Raw genomic sequence first — 13,147 nt, 5'->3', positions numbered from 1 at the left:
TCCAAAGATCACCACTGTTACAAGCGACAAGCTGTAAAGAGGTCAAAGGTCAGAGCAAAGTGCCACAGCACCCCCGAACAAAACTCTCCAGTTATAAGCAGCTTGTTGCATGTATAAGTAAAAAAAAAGTATCTTTGTAGAAAGCAGTCACACTTTGTTTTCTAAAATGAAGAATCTCATCACGCAGACAATTATGTTGCTCTGGACACGATCAGCTGCTCCGATCTGAAGCTTGTTTATATAAGCTGGTTTCATATGGCCCACTCTCTGCTGCTCTCCCTAGTAACAACGGCCTCTCTTAGCGTGTCTCCTCCAGCACAGAGAGAGCCCATGATTGGTCTATATTTTTATATCTAATTGCTGGAGATGAACAGCAGTGAGTGTTTCAGGTGGTGGGTGTGGGACTGGAATGTGTGGCAGTGTGTTAACTCGCAGAGAGACTCAGTAAATCAGGACGGCGTGAAAATGGATTCTTTTCCTAGTGTCAGACTTCAGCAGTTGCGACGATATTCGAATATACAAAGGAATGTGTGTTAAATGGCGCAGTTGACACACTGAAGACAAAAGAATTTAAAGACTTTAGATGTCAGAAACAATAAAAAGTCAATTTGTAAAAACAAAGAAATTAGAAGTGAAAAAATGTATCCCATCTCGTCCCACGTGGAGGAAAATGCAGCAAATCCAAACCAGTTACTAGCTGCAAGTGACTAGGCTCCAGTCCAGCAGTTTAGTTATGAAATATATATAATAAATAAAATACTTTTTTTTTTTTTTTTTTTAAATAAATAAAGGTTTAAGCATTAGTGCAGAATTCATTGTTAGAGTTAATTCTGAAACCGTTCATCTGAATGTTAAGCTTAAGTGAGACTGTTTTACTTACTTACTTTTAAAGGAAGAAATTACACATTCTCCCAGGTATGGGTTAAGAAAATTCTTAAACTAAATAAACAATTCAAAAACCGGTTGGATTACTTAAAAATATCAAATGTCACGGTATTTTTGACCAAATACATCTATGTCGATATAGCAGCAATAATGTAGGGTTGACTATTGGTGCTTTTACAAAATATTGACACAATGAGATTTTTGATAAATAATCATCAGCAATGTGGATATAATGACTCAGTGGGTAAAGGTAAGTCATAGAACAGTTAGAACAGTCTGGTAAGTTAAGAAAATGACATCACTTTACTGTAATGCAGCCTTTAAACCCCCCCCCCCCCCCCAACAGAGGACAACACCACTGAGAATGAGCTCTTCCAGCTCCGTCTCATCCAGGCCACAGCAGCAAAGCATGCTGGGTCACTGTTCCTTGAGAACAAGCTAAAGGGCCTTTCCTATGTCGCCCTTCCTCGTCTGTTCCGCGTCTCTTATTATTTCCGGCCTGGCTCCGATGGAGTCGGGGCTGGATATCCTGAGAGGGGGGAAGCTGGAGGGGGGGGAGTATTTCACCCAAGCAGGAAAAGTGAAAAAGCGTTTGGGTTATCAAGCCCTCGCAGATCTTGCTCCTACAACCTCTGTTTGTGCTCGCTTCGTGTTCTTATTCTTTCCCCCTTTTTTCCTCTTTTTTTCTCTTCTTCCACATTCTTACTGGAAGAGAGTGATGTTTGAGGGGAGGTTACACCTTTACTTCTGATGTGTGCTAACAACAGGCATTCTTCGAAGCCTCATGGACCGTCTTATCTCACTAAAACACCGGGTTGTGGGGTCAAATGCCATAACCGGAACAAGCCCTAGCTCCTTGGAATGTCATTCAGATTTTTTTGTTGTTTAGGCTTTCCTATCTAACTGACCCAATTACTTGACCCGTTGAGTGTTTCTCTTTCTTTCTGTAGTACTGAAAAGTAGTCGATGAGTCAGTTGAATGTTCAGTAAACCTCTCTGAGTGAGGCTGCGTTCAGACAGCCTGCGTCTGGCTGTCCGACGGTCCGGCAGAAACGCAGGTCTTTCTATTCATTTTGAATGGGGGTAGTGCATTTAAGCTGCGACGGGGGGGTTGCCGCAGGGGGGCACACCCAAAAAAGTTGAGACCGACTCAACTTTTGGAGAAACAAAACCACACGTCACCCTGTGGTGGCCAGTCATGTAAGCATGGATCAGACTTGTTGGTGTGTTTTGAGCTGTGTTTTGAGGCGGTGTGAGAATCCCGTACAGGAAACAAGAAAACTTCACTGCCTCTATCGCTGCCACAAGAAAGTTTTAAAATGAGGGTACAAAACGAAAGACAAGCACTGAACTGCATAGGAGTTTGTGTAACAGCTGAATGTTTCCTGCAACAACAAAGCACTCGCTATGTCTCGCTTAGTCTATATCCACGACGTTCCACTTCTCCAACAATGCTCCGGTGCTGCCTGAAATTCCACCAGATGTCCGGTACCTTCCGCTTTCTTTGTGTTGGCGTTCTAAACTCTGGTGGATTTCTGAGGACTATGGTTACCTGCTCCTCAGATCTCTGCAGGGTAAATCCAGACAGCTAGCTAGACTATCTGTCCAATCTGAGTTTTCTGTTGCACGACTAAAACAACTTTTAATAGCACACACGTTCCACCAAAACAAGTTCCTTCCCGAGGCTATTTTGCAGAGGCACCGTAGCTCTGTTCTGCGCTTAGCTCCACCCAAGAAGATTGTAATTGGTTTAAAGAAATGCCAATAAACCAGAGCGTTTTTCTCCCATCCCGGAACGCTCTGTGGACTAGCTACATCCTCCTCCACAGCGCTGTGGTTATCTATAAACGATCTGATGCAAAACAGTAATTGTGAAATATAAAGTCTACTTGTGCTTTGTAGGGGGTGGCGGGGGGGGGGTAGGAACACAACAGGACGTCACACAAATAGGCCGTTTCATTGACACGCCCCCTGCCCTACCACCCTGTGGAAAATCGCTGAGGATCGCTTTTTTTTGGTCTGAATGCCCCGTGAAGAAGTCAGCAGTGTCAGTGCTTTAACATTGATTTGGTTTGTCTTCTTTACCAGATGATGAGCTGCTGATTGAGCGCAGCATCCACAAAGGGATGATCAACCCCGGGGAGGAGAAGCAGACGGTGGAGTATAAAAGCTTGACCGCCAGCCTGGAGTACACCATCCGCGTGCGCTGCGACGAAAACTACTACGGCAGCAAGTGCAACAAAGTGTGCCGTCCCCGCGACGACTACTTCGGCCATTACGTGTGCGACCAGCTGGGGAACAGAGGCTGCATGGAAGGCTGGGCCGGACCCGACTGCAAATTAGGTACGGGAAGACACCGATCATTTGTCAATATCTTTGCTTAATCAGCACAGGAGGGCAGAACAGTTTCCCCCCCATATATTTATAAATTGATTACTATTTATGACCACTCTTACAGGGCTGGGCGCCCATCATATACATTTTTTAATGTTTTTAACAGGGTTTCCACTGGGTCTTAAAATTTAAAAAACAAAATTTAGGCCTTAAAAAGTCATAAATTCACAAAAGTATTGTGTTCTAGGTCTTAAACAATTTCAAACAGGTCTTTAATTTTTCTATGTCCATGCAACGCTGCCTCTAATGCTCATTGAAATGTAATTTTTTTTAAATTCTGTGTAGTTCTTTCTTTCGCTAGTCCAAATATAATTTGCTATATGTGTACAGATCATTATTACTCCGTGTCACTTTTAAATTCAATTTTAATCATTTTATTTACTTTGCAAGTACTTTTGTGACTCTGCATTTCGTTGTGCTTTCATGTTGTGATATAAGTCTTCATTTCATTCATAAAGGTCTTAAAAAGGTCTTTATCATGACTTTGTCTGTAAAAGGTGCAATATCAAATAAACTTATTATTATGATTATTATTTAAAAAGTCTTAAATTTGACTGGTTGAAACCTGCAGAAACCCTGTTTTAATGATGCCTGATATGTTTTTAACTTTTGTCTTCATGTTATAGTTGTAGTTTTTTTAATTGTTGGAGCTTGACACATTTCCGTGCCTATGCACAATAAACTGTTATCTTATTTTTTTTTTTAATCTAGCAGATCTGTTACCAATTACAAATAGCCATTATAATTGGAATAGATTGTAAAACTATGAAGCTTTATACAGTTACCTCAACACAATGGCGTATTAGGGCCATTGTATTAAAAAGAAATAACAATATGGAGCCGCGGAATGGGGTTATATTCAGGGTTTTTTCTTCGAGATTACTAAAGTCATAAATTCACGAGAAAAAATCTCACAACTTTACGGCTTCGTAATTATTTTTATTTGTTTGATCTAAAATGGCCCTTATACGCTGTCATACCGAAACCTTCAGTTAATTGGTAAATTTTTTCCTTTCCTTCTAATAAGATGATAAAATAAATCTGTAAAACTGTATTTATTATACTCTTCTACTGATCTTTTCATAGCTCACTTTATTGTATTAGTACTATTAGGGCTCGGTACTTGTCAGACTGACAGTGCAGACCTTTTTTTTTTTTTTTAAACAAAAAATTAAGTGAAAAGTGGAGGGGAAAAAAAGCAAATGAAATGCGAGTGTTATGTGACAGATTTTCTCCAATTAAGTAGGAAAGCAAAACACAATGAAACTACAAAGTTCTTGTGCTGCAAATATTTTTAAAAGAGGGTTCAAATAAATGTCCCAAAGTAGGTTTTAAAAGACTAAGCTTCCTCAGATTTTTCCTCCTTTACTGCCCTTTTCAGAAAATATTTGGAAGTTCATTGAAGTTCATGTCAAGTGTCAGTTCGCAAGAATTCAAAGAATGTTTTGGAAACCCTCGTCATTCCCTTTAATTTTTCCCGGCAACAACTTTGCCATCCATTGTTACCGCAGCACAGGTTCTCTGCCTTTTCACAAACAAGAAAACACAGGAAATGAGATTTTAACGATTCGACCATCTGCAAAACAAAGGAGCTGGACGACACCTTTAGAAATGATTTGATGCATGATATGGGGATTAAACATGCTGATAAAAAAACTTATGATTCTGGAACTAACACTAACTGGCCACTTTCTCTTTCCTCTCCCCAAAGCCATCTGCAAACAAGGATGCAGCCTGCAGCATGGGACGTGCAGCGTGCCGGGGGAATGCAAGTGAGTGGCCCCGGTTTCTATTGTCTGTTCACCTTACAGTGCGGCTGTCAAGTGATGTAAAATATGCTCCTGTCTGAAAGGAAAGAGTTTAATGAGGATAACAGTGGTGACACAACAGAATGGTGAGGGGGGGGCGTGGGTTGTTGATAACATACCAAGCAGTCTTAAACCCCCCCCCCATCATAGTTCTGTGAAGTGCCCCCCCATCCCTCCACCTCCATCCCTCAGCTCCATTCTGATCCTGAAGCCATTGTTCTGCTTCCTGTTTCTAAAGCACACACACCCCCCCCCCTCTAATGTCATGTCTGCAGCCCACATTACCTCTTCCTATCCTGGGTCTTGTTATGGCTGGCACTCGCCTGATTCCTCCCAATTATCAGCGGGGGTGGGCGGGGCTAAACTGACAACTTTTAATACTTTCAATATTCAAGAATAGAAACATTCACAGGCTAAACGCCTAACCCTGTTCCGAAAGTGAACACATACTGTGTAAATTAATTATACTCATCACATGAATTCCAACCAGGTGCGGTGACTGACAGCACGAAATAACACTTTATTTATGTGTTTATATGTCTTCTCTGGTGTCGCAAAGAACTCGCCGCGAAATAACTGATTAGTGGAGATTGCAGCTGGCAGATAATAACAAACGGGTAGAAACAGGAGGAAAGAAAGGCTTCTCATATAGTATATTGAGCGGAGTTAGACAAATACTGTCAAATTGTGTCCACAACACAGGGAGAACAGTCCAGTTACATGACAGTAATATGGCTGCACTGTGGACTATGAGCATTTAAAAAAAGAAAGAAAAAAAGGCTGACAAGGCGTTTGTTGTAGCAGTTATGTGAACAGGAGAGGCATTTAGATTTGATTACATGTGGAGCTTGACTGTACATTTAGACACAGTGGAGCGCGTGAGCTTTAAAAAGCCACACACACACACACAGACTCACAGTGACAAGTATTTGTTGGAAATGGTAGGAGAGGAAAGGGGCAGAGAGGAGGGATTTATACTGAGACAGGTTTGATTTAGTTAAGATCTCGTAAAACAAAAAAGGAAGAATAAAGCTGACATTTCTCATTGAAAAATGGCCGGAGGATTGTAAGAGAGAGGAACACCCTGGAATGTGCCTCAACATGTGATTTGGAGATTCATCGCAATCAGTGGCACACACACACACACACACACACACACACACACACACACAGTGCTGAGAAACAGGAAGACGATCATCATCCATCCAACTAGAAGATGGATACAGAGAGAATAAAGGCTCTTTTGTTGTTGATTTATGTGAGATAATCACATTCGACACATTGACATCATCAGTGTAAATGTGCAGCTGTTAGCGTAGAAGCTAGTTAGCAGCCAGAAATAAAACCATAACACCATAAAAACATTTCACACAATAAGAATGAGAGAATGCAAATGAATCACGATAACCTTTTTCCGATGGGTTTCACGTCGGGCCAAATTTAAGCAGATTTTAAGCAAAGTTATGGATTATATAGTCTATATCCTTCGCGTTCCACTTACAGGATTGCTCCGGTGCTGCAGGAAATTTGGTTAAGCTTGGTTGGACTATGGTTAACTGCTCCTCAGATCTCTGCAGGGTAAATCCAGACAGCTAGCTAGACTATCTGTCCAATCTGAGTTTTCTGTTACACGACTATTTTGCAGCGGCTCTGTGCGGAGTTTAGCACCGCCCATGACAATTCTGATTGGTTTAAAGAAATGCCATTAAACCAGAGCACGTTTTTCTCCTATCCCTGAATGCTATGTTGAGTAGCCAGACCCTGCTTCAGAGCCCTTTGGAGGAGGGTCCAAAGGGCCAAAGCGAGACTTTGGATAATATAACTAGTCAGGAAAATCAAATTTCACTCTTAACCTTTAGAAATAGCTGTTGACAAAATAATCTTATATTCAATGTCCACTTACAAGCTACTATTTTTTAGCTTTTAACTCCATTTTATAGTCATCATCAGTCAATGGAGTTTTGACAGTTTTCATGGAGATGGCTGAGCTGTCATCATCATCATATGTATGAAACTTCAGCCAACAGTTGACTGTAACACCTTAACCTACAGCAGTGTGTCTGTTTGCATTGGATGTGAATCTGTCAAAAGTTTCAGAAAAAAGCTAGCAAGTGGACCTTAAAGGGATAGTTCAGATGTTTGTTCAGTGTGGTTGTATGAGCTACTTCTCCATAGTCAGTGTGTTAGCTCCAGTAGTTTAGTTTATTTGTTTCACAGAACATAAAAAAATGACATTGAAGAAATACAAAAATACATGTGAGGGTGTGGTAGAAACCTGTAACGCCTTATATAAATAAAAAAAAAACACAACCAAAGTCAAACACAAATGTAGACATACAAAAAAATCAAAAATACATGTTACTGTACAGTACAGTAGATGGCGGTCGGCCCTCCCCCAGTTTGGAGAATCAGGCAGGAGTACCGACACGGAAGATAAGCAATGTCCTGCTGTGGACAGGAGCAGCAGCTAAACACATTTAAGACACCTACAAACATTGATATCAGTTTAAGTGGACGCTATATTTAGAGTATTTTCAGCGCTTTACCTTACTGTCAGACAGCCCTTTACGACGGGGAACTAAAGCTGTTATCTCTGCTCTCTTTGAAGCCACCAGACTCTTTGACAAAAAGTCATTTTACCTCACAGAACACAGGAGTTGCTGCTCTACCGCTGCCTCCATCGGTTAGTTAGTTAGTTAGTGTTACTGGGTGACTTTTGACTAGAGATGGTCCGATACCATTTTTTGCTTCTTGATACCGATTCCGATACCTGAACTTGCTTAACGGCTGATACCGAGTTCCGATCCGATACCACTGTGTTAATACATATATATTATTATGTTTTAACAGCAGTATTCTACTAAACCCGTATGTATGTGATATGATTGCTATCATTGTAGTTAAACCCTTTGTAAAACATGAACAAACACAAACAATAAACACCACATAACTTTCTTTTGCTATCCAGTTTGACAGTCAGTCATAACAGAAAAGAACAAAAATAAACTACTTTAAAGTAGATTTTCTTCGGGGCTAAATTCGGTGGTATCGGATCGGTGCTCAAACCCCGGTACTTTCCGATTCTGATACCAGCATTTTAGGCAGCATCAGAGGCTTTTCTGATACTGGTATCACCAAAAGTCACAGTTTGTTTAGATGTCTAAAATGTGTTTATCTGCTGCCCCCGTCCACAGCAGGACATTGCTTATCTTCTGTGTCGGTACTCCTGCCTGATTCTCCAAACTGGGGGCGTGCCGACCCCCATCTACTGTAACTAACACAGTGACTATGGAGAAGTAGCTCATACAACCACACTTTAAAAGATCTAAACTATAACTATCTAACTATAAATAAAATTGAATTGAATTGAATTAAACTATACCTTCAAGCTGCAATTATTTTCTCAAACCACTGAGCTTGTTTCTAACCAAATATAAAAAGATGTCAGAGCTGATGTCCAAAACTACAAAATTAAGACCCAAGTTGTACTAACCCTGAGTTATTCTTTAGGTAAACAATACAATGACATAGACTAAACACATTAGGGTTAATGTAATGTCAGAGAAAGTGAAAGAGAGCAAAAGAGAAATAGACTGAAGGGGTTAAACACAGAGAAAATGAAAGAGAGAGAAACAGCCTGGCTGAGGAAAATGAAAAATGTGTGTTTGGTATCTTGTTTCTTACACACAGCGCATTCACAACCTACGCTCCCTCATGTGACACTACTAAACATGTAGCTAGGCAACAGCGGGCTAAGTCCGTCCGCTGGATTTTGGGCGCGAGGCTTGCCTGTAAATAATTCAGCGGTCCCTCACACACAGAGACACACACAGACACACACGGGCCCCTCTACCTCTGCCCTGCCGGCCCGTCCTCTGGGTGTGGTTTGTCTGCGGGGAGCGGAGCGGGGGTTTGTGGGCAGGCTGGATATTTTCGTCTCCGGCTGGCCCCCCCTTCCATTGATGGGAAGGCAGCAGCCCGGCGACGGGGCTTGTGGGTAATGCCACCCTTGGCCTGTGGCTGCTCGCAAACCGTTTCCCTGCTCTCCCACACTGCAGCCAGACAGACTGTCCACACTGCTACCGCTGCTGCACGGCTGACAGTGTGCAGGGCACCGCCGCCCCAGACCGCAGTGCCGGACAACACCACATACTGTAGTAAACAATACACAGCACTGTCAAACACACACACATGCACACACACACACACACACATATATATGCACATACCTCACCGAGCGAAAGCGGATTAAAGTTGTTGCGGTCGTGCATGCAGTTAAAGGCATTTCAGCTTACAAATTGTGCATGACACAAAAACTTGTCGTGCATGCTTTCACATAAGCAAACCTTGGTCCTTTTTTATCATGTGACTCTTTGTTCATGAGTGTCTCATAAATGAACTACCCATATACTGTAGACTTTTCTAGCTCATATATAGTGTGATAGGTGATTAAAGGTCCCAAATAAAAAAAAAAAAAAAAAAAAAAAAGTAAAGCCATCTGCACTAACAGAAAACAGTAGAGATTATTGAAATATGTCGTTGTATGCAATTTGGATGAATAGACACATATTAGTTGATTCCAAAAAAAAAACAGGACTGACATTCAAAAGCCAGCCTCCAGTCTGCCACTGTCCCAGGCTTCCCAGCGTACTGCAGAACACTATACTGCTGCTGGGAGTGTTTGGTCGGCGTCCATTTTGAAGTGTTTGTGAGCCGGAGTGGTGGCACAGTGGTGGGTGGGGGGGTGTTGGCCGTGGGTTGCTCCCCAAAATAGCCCCGACGAAGAAATGACAGGACAGGTGGGGCAAGGTTAGCACTGGCCTTGGAATAACAGAGTGCTGCCATAAACCAACAGATTAGCTAACCCTACGCTGGCCTCCCCTTCGAGAGGACTAACCCCTCGCTCCACAAACCCCTCGTTCCGCTCATTCCAAGTCTGACCTCCACCGAGCTGGCGACACAGACAGAGGTCCGAGAGAAGACACGCGACACGACACAACTGTAACAAAAAAAGCTTCTTAGGAAGTCATGTTTGTCTTTTAGGGAGTGCTTAGCGTGTTATTGGATAAAACAAGCAATTTAAAGATGTTGGGAGATACTTGGGATCTTGGGACATGCGATGGACATATTTCACATACCTTGTGACATTAAAAAAAAAAAAAAGATTCATAGATAAATGAAAATAATAGACATGAATCAATGATTACAATACGTTTTAACTGCAGCCCTATTTCATATAAAAAAGTGAGAATAATACTCTACTGCAGCCTGTTTGCAGTATTTTTAAAAAGCTTCATTTTCCTTGATTGTAGTGCAAGGACATGCCTTATTATTTGTCATTTCAAGATACAGACGAGTTGACATCTACTGAAAACACGTTTGAATATTCAAAGCAGATTTGAGTCCATTTTTACTGAAAAGAAATCAATTAAAAACAAGTTGTTAGGGTTCAATTAAGGAAAGAAATCAGTTGATACGAAAGCTGTTTTTTTTTTGCAAAGTTACTCACGGCAACACTCAAAAATGAAAAATACAGTAAAATATGAACCTGAATGCTTGCATGTGATGTTAGCTGCATAATAGGGGACGAACGCGCCACACACACACACACACACACACACACACACACACACACACTAGGGCTGCACGATATGAGGAAAATATGCGATATTACTTGCGATAACTAAATATATTAGTGTACTCAGTTCTGAATTTCTGCTGCTTTCTGTATTCTGCTAAAATACAACAAATTGCTTGTTGAATTAAAAACAAACGAAAGGAAATCATTTCCAACAGTCTTTTATTGAACATATTGAACACTGAATTGAATATAAAAAGTAAAAGTGCAGTTTTCTACCGATATTTTCTTTCAACTAACACAAAATAAATCTCAGTGTCTGTCGCGACATGTCGCAGCCTTTAGCGATGTGTTTATTACACAAGTTGATATCGCGATGATGATAAAAAAAGAAAAAAAGATATATTGTGCGCGCACACACACACACACACATATTCTCTTTGCTCAGGAATGTCCCCTGGAACTGTGTGTTCTAAGATTAGGAGCTGCAGCAAACATGTCATCCACCTTGATGAAGACGTTCTGTCGGCCGTTTACTGCTGTGACATTCGGCTGCGACTCAATCAACTCTCCTGTGTTCTCTGGACATTTCTACTCCACATGTCCTGCATGGATTCTTCATGATTATCGGGGGATGTTTCACTGGCATGCTGCCCCGACATTGAGCGCTCCTCTGTGTTTTCACACATTGTAAAAGTATTAACTTGTCTATTATCACTACATAACTATCACTGTTTTTCATGGCCGACTCCCGCTGCGTTATTAAGTGCATCTGTGTGCGTGATATGCCCTCAGGCTGGAGCTGTAAACTAGAACACATTGTCAGTGAAATAAGAGACACTTATTTCTGCATAAGCATTCAAGTATTTCACTGATGTAAAAGCAACATTAAAACAGTGGAAATAATTACTTCATTTCAAGTAATTAAGCATTTACATTTTGGTAAAATATACCTGTGTATACCTTGTTTTGCTGTTACGGGGAAAGTATATCCTCCCATCTCTAGTTTGGGGTTTCAGATCACTTCCAGAAAGAAAGAAGAAAGGAATTAAGATAGGAAAGAAGGTAGTGCTTCCCCCTCTTACTCCGATTCTCCACTGGGCGCGTCTGTGCTTTGTTCCGCCATGCGCCATACCACACCAGGAGCGTCTCAGAAAGCCTCCGGAACGCAGTGCAGATGCGCCCCGTGAAAAATAGCGGTTAGTCGACTAAGATTTGTTTAGTCGATTAGTCATTTTCTATGTTTTTTCCATGCTGAATGATTTCCAAGAAACTTATGAGTACATCTCTGGTAAACCAAAGTGGGGCTTTTGCGTGATTCTTTGTGGGGAAACTCACTTTTACAGATCTGTCAATTAAAACAACTTATCGACTAGTCAATAAAAAATGGTATGAGGCTGAGTCTCATACCATCGAATAAGAATTTCTTTAGTTGAGGACAAACCTAAAAGAAGGAAAGAAGTACATTGAAATACCAGTATTCCTCCCAGGTATATAGTATATATCCCTGATATATACTAACTGTCCCTCTAGCCAAGAAAAACACTTACAAACTCCTTCATTGCCACTGCCATTAACATCTTCAATAAAAAAAAGTAATGACACACACAAACACTATGTCACTTTGCACACATACATTGTATTTTTTTACAGTGTAAATTAATTTATAAGCTTTGCATGTTTACTGTCCGAGTGTACGTTTACTGTCCCAGTTTTGTTTTTGCACGGTATGTTGAGGCCACGTCTAAGATGATTTTTCCATCATGAGAGACAATAAAGTTTTCTGCATCTGAATCTGAATGTGCGATGTGTTGCAGGTGTAACTACGGCTGGCAGGGCCCGCTCTGTGACGAGTGCCTGCCGTATCCCGGCTGTGTTCACGGTACCTGCAACGAGCCCTGGCAGTGCACCTGTGAGAAGAACTGGGGCGGTCTGCTCTGTGACAAAGGTCAGATCTCTTTTTTTTCTGCTGCACAATGTTTCCATATCTATCTTTTGGATATCTTTTTTATTTAACCTTTATCTATACAGGTAATTTCATTGAGACACAGGGTTTCATTCTCAAGAAAGACCTGTTTGGGTTACAGAGAGACAAACAGATTACAATAGTATACACAAGATTTACTATATACAAGATTTAAACGAAAGTACCAAGTAGACCTAAAACACTAAAGCAAGATTCCAAAAATGTTTTTTCTAGTGCCCTTAATTTAAAGTTTTCAAATCCTCTAGTGGGAACAAGCTGGACAGTTTTAGATCCTGCTGCAGTGTATTCCAGGTTGAGGGGGCAGAAAAAGAGAAAGCCTTTTTGCCAAGCTCTGTACAAACTGATGGACATGGAAGCTGCAAGTGCAAAAAGTCAAAGGCAACTGGACTGGCTTCAGATTCCTGATAACATTTGACCTCTCGTCTAAAATGGCCTTTCTTCAGGTCATTTGGATAATTCTAGAAGTTAATTTTGGGCATTAAAATGATTTGTTGT

At 41.1% G+C, this 13,147-nt stretch overlaps 1 protein-coding gene and 1 long non-coding RNA gene across 3 annotated transcripts in view; both read left to right on the top strand.

The window, feature by feature from the left end:
* The window catches only part of LOC116036818, a 397,754-nt gene that overhangs the window by 134,935 nt on the left and 249,672 nt on the right, over positions 1-13,147 (top strand). The window lies entirely within an intron of this gene.
* The window catches only part of LOC116036815 (protein jagged-2-like), a 69,880-nt gene that overhangs the window by 30,230 nt on the left and 26,503 nt on the right, over positions 1-13,147 (top strand). For both annotated transcript variants that reach the window (XM_035994508.1, XM_031280482.2), the window contains exons 4-6: positions 2,974-3,228; positions 4,991-5,051; positions 12,483-12,613. In XM_035994508.1, the coding sequence (XP_035850401.1) occupies positions 2,974-3,228; positions 4,991-5,051; positions 12,483-12,613 (447 nt within the window). The remainder of the gene's footprint in view (positions 1-2,973; positions 3,229-4,990; positions 5,052-12,482; positions 12,614-13,147) is intronic.

The sequence above is a fragment of the Sander lucioperca genome, chromosome 18, assembly GCF_008315115.2.
Source record: "Sander lucioperca isolate FBNREF2018 chromosome 18, SLUC_FBN_1.2, whole genome shotgun sequence".
NCBI lineage: Eukaryota > Metazoa > Chordata > Actinopteri > Perciformes > Percidae > Sander > Sander lucioperca.
The sequence above is the reverse complement of the archived record's forward strand: the minus strand, read 5'-3'. Positions and strand labels throughout refer to the sequence as shown.